The sequence below is a fragment of the Epinephelus fuscoguttatus genome, linkage group LG20, assembly GCF_011397635.1.
Source record: "Epinephelus fuscoguttatus linkage group LG20, E.fuscoguttatus.final_Chr_v1".
Taxonomy (NCBI): domain Eukaryota; kingdom Metazoa; phylum Chordata; class Actinopteri; order Perciformes; family Serranidae; genus Epinephelus; species Epinephelus fuscoguttatus.
This window is the reverse complement of record NC_064771.1, coordinates 12,763,849-12,789,638: the sequence shown is the minus strand read 5'-3', so window position 1 is coordinate 12,789,638 and position 25,790 is coordinate 12,763,849. Positions and strand designations below refer to the sequence as shown.

General features: G+C 40.2%; 2 protein-coding genes across 4 annotated transcripts; one reads left to right on the top strand and one right to left on the bottom strand.

Moving 5' to 3' along the window:
- Nucleotides 1-204: 204 nt before the first annotated feature.
- On the bottom strand, nucleotides 205-12,229 carry LOC125880326 (sulfotransferase 1 family member D1-like). 2 transcript variants are annotated; one of them, XM_049562657.1, is made up of 7 exons: nucleotides 12,175-12,229; nucleotides 6,806-6,934; nucleotides 5,876-5,973; nucleotides 4,986-5,112; nucleotides 4,153-4,247; nucleotides 3,897-4,077; nucleotides 205-2,377 (listed from the first exon to the last, which is right to left on the bottom strand). In XM_049562657.1, the coding sequence occupies exons 1-7, from the start codon at nucleotides 12,212-12,214 to the stop codon at nucleotides 2,265-2,267; spliced, it is 783 nt and encodes a 260-aa protein (XP_049418614.1). In that variant the 5' UTR covers nucleotides 12,215-12,229; the 3' UTR covers nucleotides 205-2,264. The 2 variants fall into 2 exon arrangements, with proteins under 2 accessions (XP_049418614.1, XP_049418613.1); XM_049562656.1 differs by lacking the exon at nucleotides 12,175-12,229 and adding an exon at nucleotides 8,908-9,235 and having other exon boundaries at nucleotides 238-2,377.
- Nucleotides 12,230-12,292: 63 nt separating this feature from the next.
- On the top strand, nucleotides 12,293-16,446 carry LOC125880327 (leucine-rich repeat-containing protein 18-like). Of its 2 annotated transcripts, XM_049562659.1 has the most exons (3): nucleotides 12,293-12,447; nucleotides 12,528-12,789; nucleotides 15,075-16,446. In XM_049562659.1, exons 2-3 carry the CDS (start codon nucleotides 12,532-12,534, stop codon nucleotides 15,507-15,509), a joined length of 693 nt encoding a protein of 230 aa, XP_049418616.1. In that variant the 5' UTR covers nucleotides 12,293-12,447; nucleotides 12,528-12,531; the 3' UTR covers nucleotides 15,510-16,446. The 2 variants fall into 2 exon arrangements, with proteins under 2 accessions (XP_049418616.1, XP_049418615.1); XM_049562658.1 differs by having other exon boundaries at nucleotides 12,293-12,789.
- Nucleotides 16,447-25,790: the final 9,344 nt, after the last annotated feature.

Sequence of the window (25,790 nt, the reverse complement as noted above, 5' to 3'; positions counted from 1 at the left end):
TTGAGACGAATCATGTGCCACCAAAAATAAATAAGTAAATAATCAGAGGGCAAATTGTGATTTGTTACAGTCGCTCCAATGTTAAGAATAGAGAATTATAAGAAGTAAGAACAAAAGTATGAAAGTATGTAAATATAAATAAATAAAATAGAAATGAAATGGGCATTAAAATAAAAATAAATGTGCATTATGCTACCATGTTTAATGCTAGTACTTAAGACATTAAAAATATCAAAAATATAATATAAAGGCCCTATTGTCACTGTGCTGAGGCTGTAAGTGTGAAAAAATTTACCCCCGAGATGTACATCAGTAGAAAAAACAAGAATAGAATAAGAGTGAACATAAGAAATATGTACAGTTCTGTGCATTGTCTGTTGAATAATGAATACATTCTAGAGGTGAATGGATATATATTAATAAATAAACTTTTTTTGTGGGCAAACATTTATTTTTTAAAGAATTTATAAATAAGAAATGGAAGTAACATGATTTGTAAAATGTTTTGATATGCTTTCATTTCTTTTAACTTCTAAATTTGCCCTTTGCCAGAAAATATCCTGGTCCCAGAAAATAATTCACAAATGTATATATTGGGGAAAAAAAGTGTTTAAAGACTTTAAAATCTTGAACTAACAATACCTACACTACCGATGTAAAATGTACTATAATAATCTTCTTTTTTTAATAATGTACTTTTTATGTAATGTATGAATGCATGATTTATTTATTTATTGATAATGTTGGCTCTTTAAAGTTGTGTCTTGGATTTTTCTTAACTAGATCAGATTTCTACAAAAACAAAATTTAATCTGTCTGAAGAAGCTCCTTATAGGCATTGTCTCACTTCCTGGTTTCTAAAAAGTAACCTCTAAGAGAAGAAAAGGTCATGACATCAGAATCAGGATAATGCATCATTCCTGTTCTCTTTGACTGACAAACAGATTAATCCCTCCAAATCTTCTCCTTTTGACTTTCTCTCCACTGCCAAATCTGATGAATTTGCTGTCTTCTTTCAGAGAAGCATCATATCTAGCCCTGCTTCACCCCTACACCAATTCACTATCATAAGCTAAATGTCTACATTCTCACCTGTCAACTCCAACGATCTGGAGGAATTCAGCACCTAAAGTCTCCCACCTGGTCTCTTGATCCCATCCCCACCAAATTGTTTAAGTCTGTCTTCCATTGCTTCATAAATAACATAGAAGAAAAAATTACAGCTCCCTGCAGACTGGTATTTACCCTGCTTCTCTCAAGTGCGCTATAATCTCATCTAAAGAAGAACAGTCTACACCCAGTTGTTTTAATAACAGAACATGACACAACAACAGCAAAAAACAAAACAAAAAAAAAAAAAACATATGACAGCAGAGATAGAAAAGAGCACATCACAGACCTTATGGGATTTGTAAAAAGAAACAAACAGAAAGAAGCAGCATTGCATGTTGGCATATACATTACATAGGAAAGCATGATATAGAGATCTCAGAGCCTGGATATCTTGCACAAGTCAGGGGGAGCAAGTTCAGAGCATCAAATACTTCAAGAACAGACAGACAGGTAGTCAAAGAATGCCAGTTTACAATGCTATGTCCCCTGCTTACTAGGTCTGCTGTGCTATTTGGAAGGTAGTTTAGGAAAGGTGCCCACAACTTATTGACAGCTCTCTTGTTACTTGTCGGTGAAGATTCTCAGTCATTCAGGTCATGGTAATTGTAAGTGCTATATCGTAGGCAACTAGACTTGCTTGTGTTCTTGAAGACGTATTGCCTCCCATCCAAGAAGTTTCTTCAGTTCTAAATGACTGGTATGAAGTTGCAGGCTATAAACCCTGTGTGGGTGGGAACCCCTGCATTTAGAACTGAAGAAGCTTCTTGGATGAGAGGCGAAATGTCTTCAAGAAACGCTAGTAAGTCCAGTTGCCTATGATATAGCACTTACAACTCTGTTGTTACCTCATTCTCTGAGCACTCTCTATAGACTTCATACAGTCAGGAGACTCTGTTGGTGGTTTCATGACATCAAATGACCAATGGATTTGTATTGTCGAGCACATTTTTATTGCCCCTTCAAACGTATCTACATATCAGGAGGCTCAATGATCACAGTGTTCATCATCCAGGCTCAAGCAAATTTATTGATGTTTTGTTTTGGTATATAGCTCATCTCAAATAGTTGGACAGTATCCCTCTGTTTTGAGCGCTGCACAGTAGCAACTCATCGGTCTTTCCTTTCTGCATCAGTTTGAAAAACCCAATCTGTTAGATGAGACTCCTGAATGGTATGTTGACTTCCTTCATTTGCTTTTCATAGTCTTCTTCAAATGTCTTTAATTGATCCGATGTGAAATGGTTTCTCCAATCACCTACTTCACCTGTAAAGAGAGAAAATGCAGAAGTGTTAGATTTATTAACAATCACTATAGGCTATACTTGTATTGAGATGCAAGCTCTGAAATCATTGTCACTAAAATCATGTATTGTTGAACAGTAGGGGGCAGTGTTGCAAGATATTCCGAAATGTAGATACTTTTTTGTAAAAACGATTCAGTCCTGACATTTCCTATCAAGTATTAACTGTGTGTCTCATGTTGAGAGGATGAAATGTTTAACTAATGTTAAAAGGTAGCGGTACTAGGAAGGTAATCACGTCAGGCGTTTGTACAGTCTAATGGTCAAAAGACATACGGCTGTGCATTCACCCCCTTTAATACAGAGACAGAAGCAATGCCTCTGCCTCATTTTGCCTACTACTGACAAAAACACAGTGTCATCTTCAGACACAATACCTCCATGCTTTTTACTGATTAACAAAATGGGCTGCTGAAGTCGACTGTGAGACTGCAGTACTTTGTTTAACACTACAGTGCTAACGCTGATGGCGAACCCACGGTCCAAAAGCTATAAAACAGTTTTGTGCAAGAGAGGAAACACTTTATGTAGATGTGTAGCAGGCTCCCTCAAATGGCAGAGCGCCACCGTCACGGCTTGCATGTATGCCCGAGCACCTATTTTTCAGGGTGCAACAGATGACCCTAACACTTTTCCAAGGAGTACAAAACACACAGGTTAGCAAATAAGCTAGCTGGCTAGCTAGCTGGAAGATAGGTGATGAGCTGCTAAGTTACATGAGATCTGGGTAATGTTAGCACATCAGTAGCGTCATATGTCAATGTCAGGCCTATCCTTTATCGTAAATACCATGACATATTAGAAAATGTGAGTTACAAAACAACAGTTATCTGGGAGTCTCATTTTGGTGCCTTTTAAAAAATTGTGAAGCTAAAAAGCATTGGGCTAACAGCTAGCATGTCTCTCTAAACTACGGTTGCTCAACATAACATTGGCCATAACGAACATAAAGGTCCCTAGCTAAGAAAATGTGATTGAATTGTTAGAGTAACGTTTAAGTGGAAAAGGCCTGATGGTAGAATTATGGTTTGTCTTTTTTAAACTATTCATAGAATAATACATGGGCACCGTGCAGGGGAGGACTACAAAACATAATATACTGACATTTGACTCAAAAAATAAGACCATAGATGAGATTCACCCTGATATTTATAAAATTAAAATGAAATAGTTAAAATTTCATTGTAACAATGTGCAACAATATGTGATCCACACTGGATATTCTGTTCCTGATCTATTAGGTATTGAGTATTGACACTGTGCAGGGAGAAGCCAAAATGTGACACAATCTAGTTATGTGTCCTGCCCTTGTCAAGCTTATATTGTTGATTTAACCACATTACATAATAAGATATTTAGGGTATTTTTGACCTAATTTTGAAACCTGGGTCTTTGGAACTGGTACATGCCTTGCCCTGCTACTTTTTAATCATTCTGATCAATATTTTGCTTCTGGACAAGAGTAGAAGCAGACGGATGCACCTTGTCTCATGAAGGGGGAGACGGACTGATCAAACACATGTGTTGGCATGCAAGAATAGTTGGTCATCGGGTTCTCCTTCATATTCTTAAAGGACGTGAGCTCCACAATCCGGCTGATGACCTCATCGGAGACTGACAAGTCCAGGTACCTCATGATGCGCTCCACTTCACGTCGCAGATTCTGGGGGAGTACATATTATGGTAAGAGTATGTACAACATGCTTTGGGTAATACCGAGTCCATTTGTGCTTTGTACCTCTTTCATGTCCTCGTAGAAGAGGTAAAGGATATTCTTCTTCTCTCTCTCCATCCAGTAACCTTTCACATGGTCATACCAGGAGCCCCATGACACTGTAGAGACAGAATTTAATGAGCATCTTTCACAGAATCACCACTGTCAGTTCAGTAAAAGGTTTATGTCAAATTTTAGATGGTTTGTAAGTTCTAACAAATGTTTTAATAATGTTAATAAATGTAACTATCTTTATAGACATATTATAAGTCATTGACTTTTGCGTTGCCAGGTTGTAAAAAGCCCCATTGGCTCTCAAGCTCTTTAATTTGTCAAGAGGACCCTCTGATGAACAGAGAGTCTATATAGACATCATTAACATCTTAATGACTTTTACCAGATGTGTGGACTCTTTTAAACTTGCGTGTCAAGTTTCAATGACTTTAGACTTGACATGACAAAATCAAAAAAGACTTGCAAATTGCCTTGGACATAAACAACATTGAGTTGTGACTTCTCTTGGACATGAACCTTTTGACTTAGAAATACTTGATACCTTCCCCCAAGTCGTACAGGGTGCTGCTAATCCGTCATAACAATGAGGCATACTAAGTTTCTCACTGGGAAAACCAGCAGGGTAAGGAACCTTTTTTTTCTAAGGTGTCATGGATTGCAGAAGTCACCAACCACTTTGGCAAATGTAAATTTATTAGAATACATATGAACTTCTGGAGTGGAGCGCGTAAATTTACAGTGTGGTGGTAGTATTTCGGTTCAGTTAGAAGCTTTTATAAACAGACACAACCAGTCTGAATAAAGGTAAAATGACATTAAAGAACATGATTTAATCTACTTACACTCTCCTTGCATGAACTTGGGCATGAAGCACTCCCAGGGCCCTGGATCAGGATGGTACTTATTCATAAGATCAAAGTAGTAGTAGCTCACCATGTTGTCTTTGGCATTGCGTGCCACGTAGATAGTCTTCACACATGACCAGGGAAATATGAAAAGGAATTTACAACAATAATGCAGACAAGGGTATAAAGCAGTTGTATAGCACTGTGTTGTTACGTGCATTGCATCATGAACCTACGGTGGCCCTGAGGGTCAAAACACAACATTTCAGAAAACACAAAGACATTTCAGGAAACACTACATTTTACAAAACACAACAATAGAGACTCAAATCGCAGTAAATAGGTACTGTTGGACAATGTCCCTTGTTGTTTTTTGTTTTTCTCATTCGCTAAGACATGCTTAATGAAACCGGGATCCATCTGATCTTCATCATCACCTTCTTAGCGCAGCAAAACTCTTCTCTCACAAATGTCTTAACAGGTTTTAATTGGTTTCACACATTTTTAACACCTTTTTTCAAAAGAATTAATACAGTTCTTATAGAAAGATCCAAAAACTCTACTGAATTAACTGTGTTAGAAAAAGGAAAACATCTATTCACAGCTGATAGAAATTACTTGCATAATGTAAATCTCTAATGCACCTGTGTGAAACTCCTTTGCACAACTCTTCAATCAGCAACCATTCACATGGCAAGTGAATAATGAATGTAATAAAATGGATGAAGAAAACTCTCAGAAAATGTCTTGTCTGTTGTTAGGTTTTGTCCCTCAGGGCAACCGTATAAACCTTTTACCCTGTCAACATACATTTATTGTTCAGTTTGAAGCAATAAAACTCACTGCAGGATTTTGTTCTCAGTTGAATCTGAAAGTTTGGGTCTTACCTTGCACTTGTTTTCCCAAAATCCAAGAGGCACCAACTGAACAGGAAGATGCGTCTTGATAATTCTTGGAGGATCCATGTTTTTCAGACGATCAAGACCTGAAACATAAGTTCAGGGAAAAGGATACTTGAAAAAATATGAAAAAGTTGACACACACACACACACACACACACACACACACATAACATTGTGTCTCGTGACCTATTGGGAGGATGTAGCCCTGTTTGGAAATTATAAATTGAGCATAGCGTTAGTTCAGGGAGGACACAATGTCAAGCTCAGCTCATATCCCAGCTACATCAGCTGATCTCAAACAGCCTAATCAATTGACGGAGCAGACGATAGATCACATGATTCCTTTCTATGCAACCAATTGGAGAATCTCATTTAGGGCGCCCTATTTGAACTGCTCTGACCGGCTGCTTCCTCCGCAAGCCGCTTTGCAACCCGTCTCCACCCCAGCTTCTCCTTTTCATGTTGTGTCTTCTTTGGTGCTGCTCTCCCTGCCTTAGGCTTTCCATGTAGGCGCATGAAAGGGCAGGGGATGTTTGCTTTCTTTGCCTAATGCTTCCCTTGTTTGCGCGTGGAAGGGCAGAGAGGTGTCATTTCTCTTCCTTAAGGCTTTCCACATAAGCGCGTGGAAGGGTGCAGAGGTGTATTCTGTCTGCCTTAGACTTCTCATGTAGACATGCAGAAGGGCATATAGGTAGTTGCATGGAAGAGGCCTTCTGCATAGGCCTTGGAAAGGCAGAGAGGCCCAAAAACGGAGCTCTACCTCCAAAAATAATACTGCAAATGGACATTAAGTTTTCTTTGACTTAAGTTGTCCTGACTAAACTTAAGTTTTAGCAAAGCTACTTGACACAAAGTGCACTTAAAGACTGACTTAAACACAATCAAACATACAGACATAACCACCTAAATACACACCTGAGGGGATGGGTGGTGGGTAGCAGATCTCTAGGAAAGGACTGCGCTCAGGTGTGGGGGCTCGTTTGCAGGCCTCAGCATCTCCATTGTGAAGAAGCAGGTCCACTATTTCTTGGACCCAGGTGGTCCCTTTTGTCCAAAAAATACAAATGAACACTGAGTTAAATGAAAGGATACTTTCCATGTACTGAATCTCAGCAGTTTTGTATTGAATCTCAACAGTTTGAGGAGAAATCCCATCTCACACCCACAACACAATAAGCAAGACATTGACTCCCATAATTTTCTGCTATATGACAGTTTTACAGAAATGACCACCTTGAAAGAATACAGACTTGAGGACTTATCGCTTTTCTGTTATAGAAATTCTATTAATTTAAATGCTAGTGTTCACTCTTGAAGAGGATTAGCTCAGAGTGCCTACTGGTTTGCCTGAATTCATTTAGTTTATGCACTTTTTCATTGGTTTTCAGCTTGTTTTGTCAGCTTTGCTACATGATGGCCTCATCGAGATCTGTTATACTAGCTTTCTTTCAGTAGCGGCCAAGAAGCATCCAACACACAGCAAATTAAGAAAATAAAGGCAGAGAGCAGGGTCCCTGCGGATACAAGCACTGCTGCACACCTCTAGTTGGTCAAAAGTGAAGACTGAGAGGGATTTGGTTTGTATTAGTTTATACATTGTTAAATTTTTTCTAGGAAAATCCCACTCATTTTGCCTTGAAGTAACAACTGCGAATTGTGGAAATACTCAGGCTGTTGTCATGCAACATTTGTATGATGCCCAACAATTTGTATATCACCCACGTAATCATGAGCCAGTTTCTGGTGCAAAACCCTCATAATCAGGAAGGCTGCGATCATGTGGCGAGTGTGCTAACAGGATTAAAGATGAAAGTAGTATGAAGACCTAAAATCCATGCAATGATTTCCCCAACAAACCAGTGATAGTGTCACATACAAAACCAAGGGAACTTTAAGTTATTTAAACCTATGTCATTACCATGTTTCTTTTCATAAATCTAACCTACTTAACTTTACTTTACTTAACTTTACTTTAACCTTACATTAAGTACATATCTTTACATGTACATACGTAGTTATTCGTGGGTCGCAGTAATGTGAGGGTCAGGGTTTTTTAAAGCTCGTTTACCAAGCCTGTTATGAGAGCCAGTCTGTCCAGCCCAACCCCTAAGTGTTAATCACTGACCCAAACCCAACCACAAACCTGCAAACCGGAGCTGAAATTTTCTGGCAATGACCAAACTAATAATGACCAACTTAATAAGTTTGATTGATTGAACTTGCTGTTGGCTGCATGTCATTTCCAGTAAATATCTAAATATAAAACGTGTTTCTGTTTAAAAAATAGGCTACAAACATAGAAGGACAGCAAGTCTACTTGACCATCTTTTAAGTGATTATGTCTTAAGTAGACCTAGGATCTCAATCGCACAGCAGATATCATATGTGGTGTGTTTCCATGAGCGCAAAGCTGGCAAGTACAGGGCTTTGTTCACATGAGGTTCCACAAGTGCATATTTAACAAATTCAGCTTGGACAGAGAGGCACTCGTTGTTAGGACACAGAGTCAGGCTGCCTATTTGCAGAGGAAAATATTTTTTACCAGACATCATGAGCACAGACATTTAAATATGTCTGGCCTTCAACAGATTTTCCAGATCAAAAGCAGAGTAACAGAAAGCCTGAGTGGAGCAGCGCTGATAAAAAAGCTGCTTGCTACGTGAGAGAGATGGAGAGAGGGGAAGAGAATGTTGAAGTTAAATTATTGTTGTTATTTTGTTTCTGAAAATTAATAACTTACTCCTCAAACCAACCCTCCCAAAACCAGTGATATTGTCTAACAGGCTTACCTGTACTGAAGTTACATTTTACCACCGGGGCTGTGTGAAAACTACATAGGCTCATATAGAAAAGTAACACATATCATAAGATGTGATGCTGATCACTGACAACACACAAAAGTGTCACATACTCTGAAATGTATTACCGTGCAAACACAAACTCAACTTTAGTAAAATAAATATGATGCAAAATGTGTCCCTAAATCTGATTATCTAATTAGACCTGAACTGAAGTACCTGCTTTGGGGTAGGTGGCGATGAGGAGGTCTGAGGGGTCAGGACGGAAAGCCCAGATAGAGTCCCAGTTGTTGGCAATCAAGCTCCTGAGAGGAACTCCTCTGATTTGGATTAGAGGAAAGCGTTTGGGGTCCCCTGCCTTCTGCATGGCTTCGTTGTGGGACAAAATGTTTTCCTCCCCTGACATAACTGATTCGGTTGGAAGTTTAGTCAAGAAAACCAAGAACAAGAAGCCAAAATCTGACTGTAAAATAGCAGGCAAGGCTGGTGGTGGTTCTCCCTGAGGTTCTGTCCTCAGCTCCTCTCTCAAATAGTTTTAGGTCCTTTGTCAAACATTGACAGCTGATTTGCTAATGCACATCATAAAGTACGGCTGTCTGCAAATCAAAACGTTAACATCCAAGTCACTCTTTAATTATCTCATCCTTATCTGCCGGCCTGGAACCTGTTGATTTGGTCTCCTTGATTTTTTTTGATTTTCAGCCTACATCCTCTCTGACATCTGAAAAACAATCCCTCCTAAACTCACAGCTGTAGGCTCAGTGTATGTAATTTTCTAACCCTTTAATTTTCTATGAAAGATAATAAAAGAAGTAACAATAACAATTTCTGGAGAGTTGAAAAAACATTTGCACATTTCTTTTGTGTAGGTTAGGGTTAGAATAAGTGAGAGTTATTTGGGCACTTATCTAGACAGAGGGCAAAATGACAGGTGCTTGCACCACCTGGGGTCTCTTAGTGCATGTGCCTGGTTGACAATTAACGTTACAAGTGAAACATTGTCAGTTTCATCAGGGGGAGGAGGGAAGGAATGTCGGGTCAACTTAGCCTCTCAACATTTATTTCTGGTAAACGATGTGAATAAGAAAAAGGAACATTTGAGTCACAGCTCAGAAAGTTTAACCAAATACCATGCCATGCCCTTAATTCACGCAAGGTTTCATGGGGGCTGTCTGTTCATGAGTCGTAACAAATCATTAATCATTTTTTAGAAGGAGTAGATGTTTCCCGTAAGCTAGCTCATGCTCTGTTAAATTTCACAATATGCTAACGGAGCAAGGCAGGCTAATCGCTAACACACTTGGTTAAAAAGGAAAACAACTAATGCTTTGAGGTGTAACAGGTGGTGTGTTCTACATGTTTTATTTCCAAGTGTCTCCAGAAAAAAGGTGTAGCATATTCCGTGTACCGTTCAGTACTGTTAGCATAGGAAAACGCTGGTTCCAGTTCAGCTGTTAAGCTGTGCCCTTAATTCACGCAAGGTTTCATCGTAACAAATCATTAATCATTTTTTAGAAGGAGTAGATGTTTCCCGTAAGCTAGCTCATGCTCTGTTAAATTTCACAATATGCTAACGGAGCAAGGCAGGCTAATCGCTAACACATTTGGTTAAAAAGGAAAACAACTAATGCTTTGAGGTGTAACAGGTGGTGTGTTCTACATGTTTTTTTTCCAAGTGTCTCCAGAAAAAAGGCGTAGCATATTCTCAGTACTGTTAGCATAGGAAAACGCTGGTTCCAGTTCAGCTGTTAAGCTGTGCCCTTAATTCATGCAAGGTTTCATGGGGGCTAGGACTAAGGTAGATACCAAGCTCGGTTTTCCCGTGTAAAACACCACATTTGTATTTTTTTTTATTATTTATACCCCCCCCCCCCCCCCCCCCCCCCAAACACACACACACAAAGTGGACTGTCCCAAATACCAAATTTCAGTTGCGTAGCTAGATAACAGGTGATAGGTACGTAGCCAAAACGTACCCACTAACGAGTCAGTCCACATGACCATGTGGGCATAGTAGAGTCCAACGCAGTCGCTACGTCAAAAAGCAGTGGGTATGTTGATGCCAACCAATGGCATGGAAGCTAATGTTCTAAATCTCTGAAGATGACAGAAATGTACTTGTAAACAGGGCAATTCTTTTGTTTTAACATCCACTTGATGTGTTAAGACATTATATTTTTACCTGTTAAGATGAAAAAGTTTAACTTATTAATATGAAGGTCAAAATGGACGATCGGATTCCACAGAAAGCATCCCAAGCTGAGAAGCCAACCATGGACTTCTGTGGGCACCTTCCAGGCTTCAGGGTGATGCTCTGCACCATCAGCATGGTTTTGCTGTAGGAATTTTTTTTTCCTCCTCTGACATGACTGATGTTGTCAGAAGCTTAGTTGAGAAAACCAAGAACAAGATGACAAAATTTGACTATAAAATTGCTCAGGCAAGGCTGGTGGTGGTTCTTTCTTAAGTTCTGTCCTCAGCAGCACCTCTCTCAAGTAGCTTTTGGTTTCTTTGTCAAACATTCACAGCTGATTTGCTAATGTACATCATAACGTAACAACATAACATAACAATTTCTGGAGTGTTATTTAAGATTTGAAATAAAAGGTGAAAATATTTGCATATTTTTTTGTGTAGGGGGCGGTACGGTGGTGTGGTGGTTAGCACTGTCGCCTCACAGCAAGAGGGTTGCCGGTTCAATCCCGGGCATGGGAGCCCTTCTGTGCGGAATTTGCATGTTCTCCCCGTGTCAGCGTGGGTTCTCTCCGGGCACTCCGGCTTCCTGCCACAGTCCAAAGACATGCAGATTGGGGACTAGGTTAATTGGTAACTCTAAATTGTCCGTAGGTGTGAATGTGAGCGTGAATGGTTGTTTGTCTCTATGTGTCAGCCCTGCGATAGTCTGTCCAGGGTGTACCCTGCCTCTTGCCTGATGTCACCTGGGATAGGCTCCAGCCCCCCCACGACCCTCAAGAGGATGAAGCGGTTAGAAGATGAATGAATGAATGTTTGTCTAGGTTAGGGTTATCTGTGCATGTGCCTGGTTGACAATTAACGTTAAGAGTGAAACATTATCAGTTTCATCAGGTCACAGACAGGGGGAGGAGGGAAGGAATGTCAGGTCAACATAGCCTTTCAACATTTTTTTTTTTTTGCAAATGATGTGAAGAAAAAAAGGAACATTTGCGACACAGTGCAGGAGGTTATACAGTACATTTGTACATAAAAATATCAACATAAATTTCCTTGTTTTGAAAACATGGTTTTCAGCATCACTGAATTACTCCGTTTCAGACTTGACATCAAAACACTCTAAATGGTATTTCCTGTTGGATTAATGCAAGCTGACACAAAAAGGGACCAAAGCTGTTGCCTAAGCAACAGAAAAGCAGTATAAAGATCTATGCGATTTTATTATTTTTTAAAAGGGATAATCCTAGAAACAGTTACCACACTGTTCTGAAAATTTCCTCTAAATATACTCACTCAAAGAATGAAGTGTCCTGCTGGAGCAGCTCACAGCCATAAAGTCTCCTGAGAGCAAATAGCAGTTGCCTGGGAACTAAAGACAACAAATCCCTCGTGAGGCCAAGTGAGTCTGCACATGTCAGCACTTTCCTTGTCTGACTACAACAACTGTGGCATCTTGATGTAGAGTGTAACTTTTAGGCTGAAGAAAGAGATCAATAGGTCAAGTGACACTATAGTTGCAGCTGCATTCAGTGTGCTGGATCTAAGAAGACAGACTCGTTAAAGCTGGTAAGAGTTTCTTGATCATGAAATTATTTGCAAGAAATGTGTTTAAATCAAAACATTGCTTGTCCTGTGTCTCCCTGCAGCAGGATGGCCAAAGGAAAGAAAACCAAACAGGGTAGAAGTAAAACCATCACCCTGAAAGTTGTTCAGAACTGCCTGGAGCTGACGCTGGATGGTAAACATCGTCTGAATCTCAGTTTTAAGGAGGTTGCCGTGGTGCCGAAGTGCATCCAGAAGCTGTGTAATGTGGATGAACTGGACCTGAGCAGGAACCTGATCAGAAAGGTCCCCGACTTTATTGAAAGTTTCATCAGCATCCAGGTTTTGGATCTGCACAGCAACTGTGTGAGTATGACAGAAAACAAAGGCTCCAAGAAGCATTTTTGGTTCATTTGACCATACTCCTTTCTTAACTGAGTGACACAAACTAGCTGTTTCATACACTGCGTGGTTCTATGATGTCATAGATGTAATGTCGACTTGAGCTTGGATACCAAGAGCCTGTGCTGCCCACTACGGCTGGGACTTTAAACGACATGGGTGTTGTATGCAGTGAAGGTTCTAAGTTGCATTGTGGGAAGAGTAGGATCTGGCGGTTTTGAAGGTTGACATACATTGAGTATTGAAAGTCATCTTGGTCCTTTGAAGGTCCAGTGATATTTTCCTTTTTACTTTTGTATATTAAAGGGCCTGTGTGTAAAATGGATTGAAAACAGTGACATCAGTGGTCAAATTCTAGATTGCAGGGCTCACTCGCTCACCCCTCCCGTCGGGTAAATGACGGTGGCCTCGTAGGGACAAAAAGCCTTGCGCACGACTTTTTCAGGAGTAGGTCTATCTAGCCACGAGGTGAATGTTTATTTAGAAATCTAAACCATGTTACGATATTGTAATGAATCCCTCACGAGCAGGAGACCAGAGGAGTGTTCAGGAAAAAGGCCCGTTTATTTGAGCACTCCAGAAACTCCGGTAACACTCCAGGGGGTAAAAGACTCCGTCTCAAACTCTGACTCTTCTAGCGTAACAGACACACGTCATACACACATACTCGTTTACCATACCAAGTGGGGACCCCCCTCCCCTCTCTGCTCCACCAATCTCCAGCCCACACACTGACTGACAGCGTAGCCTGTAAACAGAGCTCAGCTGTTTATTTAGCCTAGCAATATCTCCGGACTATAGTAGCTGCAATGGACGACTTTGAACGCGATTTTGAAGAGTTTCTTGTAGCGGACACAGACCCAGAGCCATACCTGTTTGAGCTGGAGCATACAGATGAGGAACTCCATGTGTTTGATGCTGAGCGGGTGAGAAGAGAGGCTGAATGCACAGAATGGGATTCGGTGCTACTGCTACCATCGCTGGGGAGATATATCATCAGGAGGAAAAGCGCTGCAGAGAGTGCATCACAAGGAGTGAAGTAGCGTCTTCTTTTCCTTGCAGATGATGGTTTGGGTTAATTCTGTCCTGTTGCGTGGTGAGTGTGGTCCATTCGCAAACTTTATAACTAAAAAAACTTTTCACTACTCTCTATCTACAAACTACTAACACTCTCTGCTGTTTCCTCCTCCTTCTTTCTTCCTTCCGCTGTCTTTGTTGGTTCATTTATACACGCGAAACGCGTTCTCTGGCTGGCTGCATTGTCCGCTCGGGCTGTCTTACATACATGGCGACGCAAGATGGCGACCTCTCTAAAGCAAGGCCCTTGAAATATATATATATATATATATAAAAGCATAATTATAAGGCTACGAAAACCAAACGAATTTTATTTTATAGCGATCATACACTTGTATAAACATATTAATGGGTAGAATATTCAGATTCAGATTCAGATTGACAATAAACCATGCCAAATATTACACACTGGCCCTTTAAGTGTTTATGTGCCACTGCATGCTTTGTGCAGTTCTGAATTAACCCTCTAGGGGCCCCTATTGACCCTGTTTCTCCCACTCTTGTCTGTCCATGTGTATTTATTAGCTATTTATTAGTTTGTAAACACACATTCTATTAGAAATATGTGCCATACAGTATAAGCACAAGATAAACTGAATTAATTAATGTTTTAATCTAGACATGGCCCCTGTACAGGATGGGGCCACAGAATGATCTACCTCTGTGCTTTCTGTTTATATTGTGCTTTTTGTGGTGTACACGATTAAAAAAAAACAAGTTAGCATTTTTTCAAATTACCACAAACACCCCATGGTGCCCTGGGAGAGTTGCTTAGTTTGCCCAGTTGGTAAGAAGCTTTGTTGTGTGACGGGTTGGGGGCGAAGGATTCCCCCCAAGAGGGACTGAGTATATAGGGCCCATATGAAGAGGGCCTACAAACATATTAAAATGAATGGCTGTCAGTGCAGGGAGGGTTTCATAAAGAATACCCACGCATAGGGTCCAAAATTTTGTTCAACGCCCCTGGTGACGGTGTCCATGTTACTGTGTTTAATGAGTAATTTAACAGCCAAATTGCCTTCATATAATGGATAAGTGTCTGATTGGACGCCGCTGTGTCTGATAAACACACTAAAACAAAAGAGCATGAAGTAAAAATTCCAGGAAACAGTTGTCATTGGTGTTTGGCATTATGCTGTATATCACTGAATGTGTCAATGTTTTTATTGCAGCTGGACCAGCTCCCTGAGACTATCGGCCGTCTCCAGAACCTGCTGGTTTTGAATCTGTGTAACAACCATCTGACAAGCCTCCCCAGAGAACTCCGCCTGCTGAAGAAACTCCACACCCTCAACCTGGGTCTCAACCAGCTGGAGACTCTTCCCCCCTCCATCGGCGCTCTGAAGGAGCTCCGTCACCTCGGCCTCTCTGACAACCGATTAACCCGTGTCCCTGGCTGCCTTTCGAGGCTGAAAAAGCTGGAGTGGGTCAACCTGGACAGGAACCCCATCCGCACTGAGGAGGCACTGGGCCACGAGTCACTTGTGCTAACAGAAAGACTTTACCTAGTCAAGGACAGCTTCCTGTGTGAGGACTGCCTGAAGAGGTGCCGAACTGAGAGGAAGAAGGTGGAGAAAGGAAACCAAGATTGGGAGTACCCAATTTGATGACTCAGGATGACAGGGAGATGCAGAGATTGATTTCACTTAAAAATACATGTATATAAATGTTTGATTACTTAAGTATTATTCCTTTTTGTACCTTCACAGTACTACAGCACAGTCTGCTGTTATGAATCGTTACAAACTGACTTTTGTGGAGCTGGTATCCATAATGCATTCTAGTCAAAGACAGTCATCACTTTTATAACTTGTGTTTTCTATTCAAACTGCATTTATCACTAAAAGGTCACGATTTTCAGAGTAAAGGGTAACATTGTTAAAATGAATTAGATTCATATCCTCTTTGATGACAGAAACCTAATCTGGTTTCACTTGATTTTTCAGGTAAACAAGTGTAAAAATACAGTTCTAAAGCAGCATAACGAAAACTGTGATCAAAGATGACAGCTGTATAACTGTGAACAACATGCAGGTTGTGACTGCACTGTAAATACTGTTATGTGCTGCATGTGTTGACAATATCTTTGGCCTAGAGGGCAGCAAAGACTAACAGAGGCCACAAATACTCACTGAGCATCAGTACGTTCATCAAATAGCACGTTCCTGTCATTGATTCTGAATGTTCTAACAATAAACTATGCTAAATTAGCTTTAATTTAATTAAAAGTAGTGTATCAGGACATTACTGTAGGCAATACCATGGATGCTTATGTGTTTATTTGAAAGGTGTTGAAATAAGGCAGTGCTGATTTCTGAACATCACATGTAATCTTCACTGTAGAACATGAAGATACAGACTTGGTCACAGCAATGTGTGATAAGCTGTTTAAAAGAAAAACAAAGCAAAGCTACACCAGGGAGCGATCTAGTTTGTTTGAGTAAAGCTACTTAGAAAAGGTAGTTTGAACTATTTTGTAAAATAATTGATCAAATTGACAATGTACGTGTGATACGGGATTGTAACAAAATAAAAAAAGTCACATGCCAGCCAAAAAACGCCTGTTAAGTGCCACTTATTCACAGATCATGAACCCAAACAAATTTTAATACCCCAGTATTCATGGGAATATGCAAGGCATGCCAGATTTTATATTTTTTTTTAATAAAAAATTTCCATTCGTCACACACTCACACCACGCATGATAACTCAGTCAGCCAGGTAACTTCTACAATTGCATGCAACACCTTCTCTGAACATTTGTTAAAAGCAATAATCAATATTTATGACAAATTGTGGTAAAAGTGGGTTAAAAAAAACAGTGAAGAAGCAATGGTAAAATAAAAATGTTTTATGACCCAAAACTGTTTGGAGTTTCAGTTTCAGTTTAAGTTTCAACAGCTTATTAAAAATGGCAAAAAAAAAAAAAAGTTATTGAACTATTTGAATCACTATGCAAATATGAATGTAGTTGAACTACCAGAAAGCTACTGTAAAATGTAGTTAAATTACTAAATTACATGTAGTTAACTACTCCCCAACACTGGTTTTCTGTCTGTTCATCCTGACATAGTATGTCTGTACATCCTTCTTATTCTCATGAGCACAATATCTCAAGAATGCCTTGAGAAGTTCCTCAAATTTGGCACAAACGTCCACTTGGACTCAAGGATAAACTGAGCAGAAACTGATGGTGACCTCACGAAACATGGTTTTGGCCATAGCTCAATAATTCATATGTTAATTCTGATGAAATTTCACACAAATTTCTAATAAGATAACATGATGAAGTGATGACATTTTGTATCCAAAAGGTCAAGGGTCAGCTTCACTGTGACATCATAATGTTCTGCAAAAACACTTTTCTTGTTATTATTTAATGCCACAACAGAATTGGTCAGATACTGAATTGGTGACACTAATCTTGGGTCTTCACCTTGAAGCTGTGCTGATTGTATAGATCTGTGCTGTCGGGTTGGAGACGTGTGTGAAGCCTCCATGTTTTGAATATGTGGCTTTTTTGCAGCAACACCCGCATTTGCAACATTGCCAGATGTCATGTCTACATGTGAGTCTGGACAGACATGGATGTAAACTGTAACTTGAGTGGTTGGCGGAGGTATACAATCGCAAGGAGGTAATTCTAGTTTTCATGTTTAAATATGGGTTTTTGGAACCCTGAAATACATCTAAAATTACACTGCAATCACACTGAAAACCAGGCTGTTGCTTCAGAAAAGCAGACACATGGTTCTGTTCATTATTTCAAATCCTGTACAAAATGTAAGCTGCTTATGTTACCTGCTTTGTTGTCCATAGATGGTCTGCCAATACTCAACAACCTTCGAAGGTTTAACAGTTTGTCCTAAGCATGACGGTGCTTATAAAAAAAGTCAGTTGCTGTTTAGATTTACACTCTGAGAGAATAGTCTTCTACTGTCACCTAATGAGTCACTTTTCAGGACATATTATGGGTCAAGTGTCTCACCAAGGGCACCTTGACAAACACCTGCCTGCCTCTTCTTGCTAAGAGGCAAATGGCTCCCATTATACCTCAAAAATCACCACGCAACACAGCTGTTGTCTTAGAAAACATCGCTTCAACAAGATAAAGGCCCTAGCTCTGTCCTCTGTTTATTCCTCTCTATCTTATTACCAGATGAAGATCAATCCTCTTTCTCACCCCATTCTCTGTGTCCTCACTACGTCCTTACAAACAATCAATGCAATCTGAAAACAGTGAATAACCTCAGAGGCTCACGTCATCCAGTTTTTACCACATCGCTGAGCTGAAGAGTGCTGAGTGGACTGGATTAAGATTTCAGCAGATAGAGTCATTAAGAGACGAGCAGCTTGGTATTGACTCAGCCGTATAGTGAGAGCAATGTTTCTGTAAAGCATGAGGGAAAGACAGCAGGATTGACAGCTCAAACATTTGAAATAAAGAAAAAAAATGTTGCTAAATCAAAGCCATTCATTACTGCCGACAGGAGCAAAAAGGGTTTTAACTCATTTGTTCATCTTCTCCCAGCAACCACAAGTAAAAGCCCTGTGTACTGACACCTTTTTATCTGTTTTTTGGGTATTTTTGGGTTGATGACCGCTTGGTTGCAGCTACAGCTGGAGGCCCGTTACAGCTGAACAGTCTAATGCTTTTTGGGCAACGCTCCCGAACACATGGACACTGTCTGTGCTATTGAAAATCAATTCGCACATATGCACACACATATAGATGTGCTGTCTTTTTGTTTCACCCTGCTTTTTTTCCTCAGCCATTCCATCAGTCTCTCCTTCCTCTCGCTCGCTCTGTACATCAATCACCCGAACACATACAGGCAGGCAGAATGAATGGAAGAGAATTGCTGCGGAGGCAAAGCAATGTGGCCACAAATAGAATCTAATTAATTTGGATTGCAAGGTCCTGGCTCCTTTATTGGCAGACAGAGAGGGCAATTGGACTTTGTTACATTATAAGAAATGAAACCAGAAGCTTAAAAATGCATTGTGGAGCTTTCCATTAGCTAAAGGTTCTGCCACCATTGACATTTTTATGCAACAAAGGTACCACTCATGTCATTTAATGTAAAATTAAATAATGGCAATATTAATTCAGAGACAGCTATAGGTGATTTCGATGATTCAGTTGCATCACTTTACAGATATCCAGTGATATCGTGAGTGCATGTGTGTGAATACATCTTATTAAATTAAAATTAATTGTAGCAGCTTTAATATCCAGCCTTGAAAAAAACCCTGCTCACCAGTATGTCACACAATTTAGTTCAATATTTCTAGACAGGAATCACAAATTAAGCGGAAAAAAAGGAGAATATTCCTATTAATTTAATATTTCTGTTTTTAGCAGGCTTAAATAAACACTATTCCCTACAAACCCAAGACAGTCACGGACTAAATGTCACCAGCTATAAGTTAAATTTGTATGTTTCATATATATCATACTGACATTTCTCAAGTGACGTAGTTGTGATTACATGTATGTAAGCTAAGTTTGTCAGGTGGAGAGGGTGGTGGACGGCATGACACCTGCAGCTGACAAGCTGCAGACTACTGTACAAAATCAAAAAACAACACCTGTATTTTTTGCCACACATCACTGCTTTTCCAGCGGCTATTGTGCCATCGAAAGTGAGTGTTTTTGCAAGCCATCGCTGAATTTCCAGCAGTGACTTTGCCATCAAAAGTAAATGATTTTTGGAAGCCATTGCTGGATTTCCAGCGGAGATTGTGGTGTTTTGTTTTTTTTTTTTTTAGCAAGACTTGACTGTGTTTCCAGCGGTGACTGTACGATCAAAAGCGGGTGTTTTTTAGCAACACATCGCTGTGTTTCCAACGGTGACTGTACGATCAAAAGCGGGTGCTTTTTAGCAACACATCGCTGTGTTTCCAACGGTGACTGTACGATCAAAAGCGGGTGCTTTTTAGCAACACATCGCTGTGTTTCCAACGGTGACTGTACGATCAAAAGCGGGTGTTTTTTAGCAACACATCGCTGTGTTTCCAACGGTGACTGTACGATCAAAAGCGGGTGTTTTTTAGCAACACTTTGCTGTGTTTCCAGCGGTGACTGTACCATTAAAAACGGGTGTTTTTTAGCAACACATCGCTGTGTTTCCAACAGTGACTGTATCATCAAAAGCAGGTGTTTTTAGCAACACATCACTGTGTTTCCAACGGTGACTGTACGATCAAAAGCAGGTGTTTTTAGCATTGCTGCATTTCTAGCGGAAATTGTTGCACCTAAAGTTGGCATTTTAAGCCAAAGCAGGATGTTTTTTAACCATAACCAAGTGATGTTACTGTATGCCTAAACATAAGGACACCCTAACCAAAGCATTGTTGAAATGATAAGTTTCAACATGTCTGCTACATAATAATGTACAAATGTTACATATCTGTGGTTTGCAGAAACATACATGCCAACATTTACTCTGGAGACTGGGTTGATGGAGAGCAAGAGCCAAATGCTGTTGCTCTTTAGACAGGAAAAATTGTGACTAAAGAGTAAAAAAAAAAAAAAAAACAGACTTGAATTGAGCATAGGTGGATAACATGGATAAGCACAAAACAATTACAGTGACATATATTAAGCCCTCTGCTGTGCTGGGAACAATTCATGGCAGCTCAAACAAATAAACTGATGTTTAACTTAGTATCGCTACTGGTTGCATCTCAAATAGTAAGTGCTGTAGTTATCTTCTTAAAATGTGGATAGAAACCCCCAAAACACCTTTCACTGTCTCAGTAAAGTCAAAGGCTTTTTAAAACAAAAACCAATGATGGATTGCATTAGAGTTACCAGCTAATGGCTAGAAGCTAGTGGAACTGCAGCAAGTCTGGATTTGACATCAGGGCTTCGTCTCTCTATAGAATTTTATTACTAGCTTCCTAAGTAATTTTATTTTACCGTCAGAGCTGCTCGTCTCCTGAAAAATGCTTATGTGCGACAACTCTAATATGAAAAAAGGACTGAGTAAGACAACTTAGACAAAGAGACAGAAACACAGTCAGACAGGCAGAAGGCTTCCATCCATACTGCATACGCTACAGTCTGCTGTCCTGTCAGGCCCTCTCATAACCATTAGTGGATGAAGTCATGGCCCTGTGCTAATTGTCACTGACAGAGTAGTGAGAGAGGGTAATGGGGGCAGAGAGCAGGTTAGAGAGAGACAGACATAAAGACAGACAGACAGACAGACAGACAGACCTCATGGGAACACATCTCTTTTCTGTGTGTCTCTTTAGTCAGTCACACTTTTCTCTTAACGAGCACCAATTTAATTTTCTGTCTTCTAATTAAAGGATGTGAAATGAGAGCTTCTGTCACTGGACTGTTACTTATTAGAGAGAGAGGGTTTTAATGAGCAGAATGTGTGAAACACTTTGATCAGTGTTGCTACTGCAGTGTTTTACCTTGCACAACAGCCACATTATATTTCAAATTCCCCACATGGTTCAAGATCACAATGTAGGTACAAAAGCCTTTCTTCTTTTAGCATTCTCACGTGTACACATTATTCTGTTACTGCAAGTAGGGCAGGTTACCAAATCAAATATTTAACAGAATATAAGGGAAATAATTAAGAAAGTCTTGGATACAGGGCTGGAGGTAAAAAAAATACATTTACTCTTGTTACTGTAAAGTCATTTTTGTGGACTTTATAAACCTAGAGACTTTATCACACTAATTCAAAGTTGATCTAGTTATCATCATGTATCGGTGTAATGGTATTGAATAATCTCTGATTGACAAAATTACCTTATCTAAGGCTATACAGTGTCCCACCACCCAATATATGGAAATAAAATCTTATTTTAATGTAAATATTGAGAGAGGCACAGTTAATATAAATAGAGCTCTTGGTGACTGGCTGGTGGCCCGTCACAGCCAGTCGGTGGCAATCAATAAGTAATGCTAAGTCAACAGTCACACCTTCAGCAGCCACCCATCCCCACCAATATGAAATTTTAATCAACCTCAGCATTAATATTTTACAAGGTTTTCTAAACACTGTGGATTTTGAGGACTTGTTAGCATTCCAGGCACAGTTCATCCTCAGTGACATTATTTGACCTCAGAGGTGACAGGGGAAGGAAAAGCACAGTTGTTGATAACAGAAACATCAATAGTAGCGTTTTCAACATTGCATGCTAAACATGTGCCATGTCTGTGTAAAGGGTCTTGCTGTTCTACAGTTTGCCGAACAATGACCATATGATGGCATGTTGAATACTATTGCTGCAGCTGGGACCATGCTTTCTGAGCTAGCTGGCTTGCTAACGGGTGCTAACTGAACATAAATTTACAAAGTTTATTCAAGAGACAGACTTTTATCATCGACCCCTGACTGGTAAGTTTTTGTAAACCGTGCCTCTGTTGTGGAGCAGCAGCAGAGCAGCATGGGGCAACACAATTAATTCAATACAGGGGAATTTGTGCACTTCTGCTCCTCTGTAGATTACTGACTGTAATTTGACCCTTTGACCCAGGTCATCTAGTCCAGTAGGACTCGGTGACATCAAGAACACAATTGATGAGCTCTTGCTCTCCTATTTTTTTTTTTCGCTGCTGTTGTATTGGTTCTCAAATACAGTGCCCCAGGGATGACGTTTTTATGGAGGCAGAGACGAAGGTTAGCATTGCCCTGGTTCCCTCGTCAAAAAGCCAAAGGGATTTTTCCACTGAATTTTGGAGTATTGCTGAAAATATGCTCTGTCAACAAATGTTTATGATACTTACATGCTTTGTTAAGCAAAATAAAACTTTTGCAATTTTTGAAGAGTAAATGCAACCACCAGAAGTAAAAAGCCAATGTTGGGCTATAGACGAACTAAACCACACTCGCATGTCTTAACGTCACCCCCACAGTGCGGCTATAAAACCATGGTCGACCTGATGACGCCCTGTGGTCTCATTTAGCCATTGGGCTAATAGTGCCAGGGGTTCCCACTGGCCTTCCTCAGCACAATGCCACCTGAGGGGACATGGACTAACCTGGAAGAATGTCATGACTCTAACAGACTTGAAACAACTATAAAGAGAAGCAAAACACTTGCAGAGACACAAAGACCAAGAAAAGGGGCAAACCAACACAAAGAGGCTACAAAGAGACATAAACAACTACAAAGAGACTCAAAATGACCACAGAGACTCAAAATGACTACAAAGAGACACAAACCAACAGACAGCTGCGTTACAACTACAAAGATATGCACAACAACAACAACAACAACAAGAGGCTAAACAACAATAAAGTCTGTGTGTCTATTATGTAGGAAAATTGATAGGGCCTTCTGCATGTCTGTGCCAAGGGGCCCAGTGATTTATAATGTGCCCATGGTTGGTGCCAACATGTTTCCGTCCATCAGATTACATTTAGTATTGACGGCTATGTAGTTGTCTACTCACAGCAGCCTAATAACGACAACCTGCTGATCACTTCTGACAATTAACGTTGAAGGTATCAGATATCATTTAAGGTGATCCTGTTAATAACTGTCAGTCTCACATTGGCTGATGAACAAACTAAAACTGACAGGACAACCTTCTGCTCAGCCCTGAATGTCCAGAGATCCCATTTAAGATGATTAAGATACTGATGCGATGTTCTTTAAAGATAAGTGAAGAATTATGACTATTATTTGCTATCTGCTAATGTACGTGGCTGGAAAATGATGTCAAGTCAACTGATGGTGGAACCTTTTGGTTTCTTCACTCAAGGAGACAGTTACAACATTTTTTCATATTTTATGAGCAGGTGCAGGTGAAATCAGGATTTTATATAAAGAAAAGGTAGTGACCTTGTGCCAGACCATGCACCCAAGAGGAAAGCTTCGAAACAATGGCCAACAATTCCTGCATGGTATACCTTTGAGTTCTCAGGGGTCTACAAAATTAGAAGACAGATCATTGATCCTAAATATGGGATGGATGGATGGATGGATGGATGGATGGATATGACTCATACCCCCTTTTCTCTCAACATGAAATAGGTTCTGTTGCTATTAGCGCACCTAATTTTGACCCGTTCGGAGCATTTTCACCAAAAATACATTGGTTTGGAACCTGAAAAGTTGGTTCTCAGCTACAACCATAAAATTTGCAGATTTTTCTTAACCTGAAGTGTGAACCATGGCAACATAAGTTCGGGTGTCATATTCTAAAAGTTGGAAAGAGTGCAGGAAGAAGGCATCAATGGAAAAGTCTGGCAAGAAATATTAGAAACCAAAAGCATGCAGTGGTCTTATTAATAGTTGGTCCATGCTTGTTTTTGGACAAAAGACAATATCTGTAATAAGAAAACACAAGTTTAAAGGTATTCAATGTGACCTTCCATCTTCCTACTACTGTTTACCTTCATAGTGCATGTGCAATGCCCTCCGTTGATGACACATCCTTGATTACAATGGTTTTGCGTAAAATGGTGGAAACTCAGGCTGGTTTGCTAGAAAGCACCAAGGTTTCAAAGAACTAGAGCTGGAGAAGAGGTATGAGTGACCATATCCTGAGCCTTCAAAGCTATTGACTTTTCCTCTGCTTGTGGAATTAGTAGGTGTTTCCTAATCTCTGACTGAGCAGATGGTCAACTGGCCGACACAGTAACAACATGTGGGCATGTCATAGAGAGGGCAACCACCAGGCTAATGTAAGGCTACTAAACCACATATCTATGGTCTCTGTGAAGGGCATCTGAGGCAGGATCTCAGGAGTTCTAAGAGAAACAGAAAAACTTCAAGTCTAAAAATAATTTCTCTCATGCTGTCAGTTTTTAACCAACGTAAAACCTGCTACATTCACAGCTTACAATTTTACGCTTGCCTGGATGTTGGAACTGCAGGCGCTTGAGAAGGGCAATCTGTTGAGGACAGGAGAGGTTAGACGTTCACTGCTCACACTAAACCCTGTGAAAACATATTTGAATTATATTTCAAAGACATGATTAATATGAATGCAAAATATTTTCACAAACATATCCCAACTTTTTGCCCACATGGGCGCCAACACTACTGCGCCTGCAATCAGCAAATGTGGTGCCCTGAAATATGCGTGGAGGCTTGTTTATACCAGGGTTACAGTGCCAGTGAAGTTTACACAGACAGCAGCCCGGTGGTTATGGCTAAACAAAAACAGGAAAGCTATGGTTGAACACTGGGTGGTTTGCAACACTGCCACTCATCTCGCTGTGTGGCTTCAAATGTTCATGTTTCCTCCTCTTCTCACCCTCCTGTCTGTTCCCTTTTTGTCCAACATCTCGTTCTGTGATAACAGAACAATATGAGGATGATTTGGGTGATAAATTCGGAGGGAAACAACATCCAGAGCCACACCCAGCATGGTGTGGCCACATCGCTTTCACCCAACCCCAGTCTTAACCCAAACACTGGCACTGAAAGCTTTTATTGCTGTCTCATTTTTGACTTCATGGTGTATTTGTATGTGTCACTCCTCCCTCGCTCTGCTTCATATTGGTTTCTTGTCAGTGTGTGTATACATGTGTGTGTGTGTGTGTGTGTGTGTGTGTGTGTCCTCTTTCTCTCTGTTTCATTTCAGCTTGTGTGACCCCATCTCTGTTTCTGTCAGCCTCATTTTGGCTCCATTTTGGTTCATTTATGTGTGTGTGTGTGTGTGTGTGTGTGTGTGTGAACGGTAGAATTACCTTTGCATTTACTGTTCCATTTTAATAGCTTGTTAGCATGTGTGTACATGTGCATGTATGTTACATGTGGGCACACACACACACACACACACACACTGACTCCTCCACCCCCTCTGCGTCTCTCTCCCTCTTTGCTCTGTAATAAGAGCAGCTGTGGTTGACGTGAGGCCAGCTCTGATTCAATTGCAGTGCAGGACTTAAGGCTATTATCCT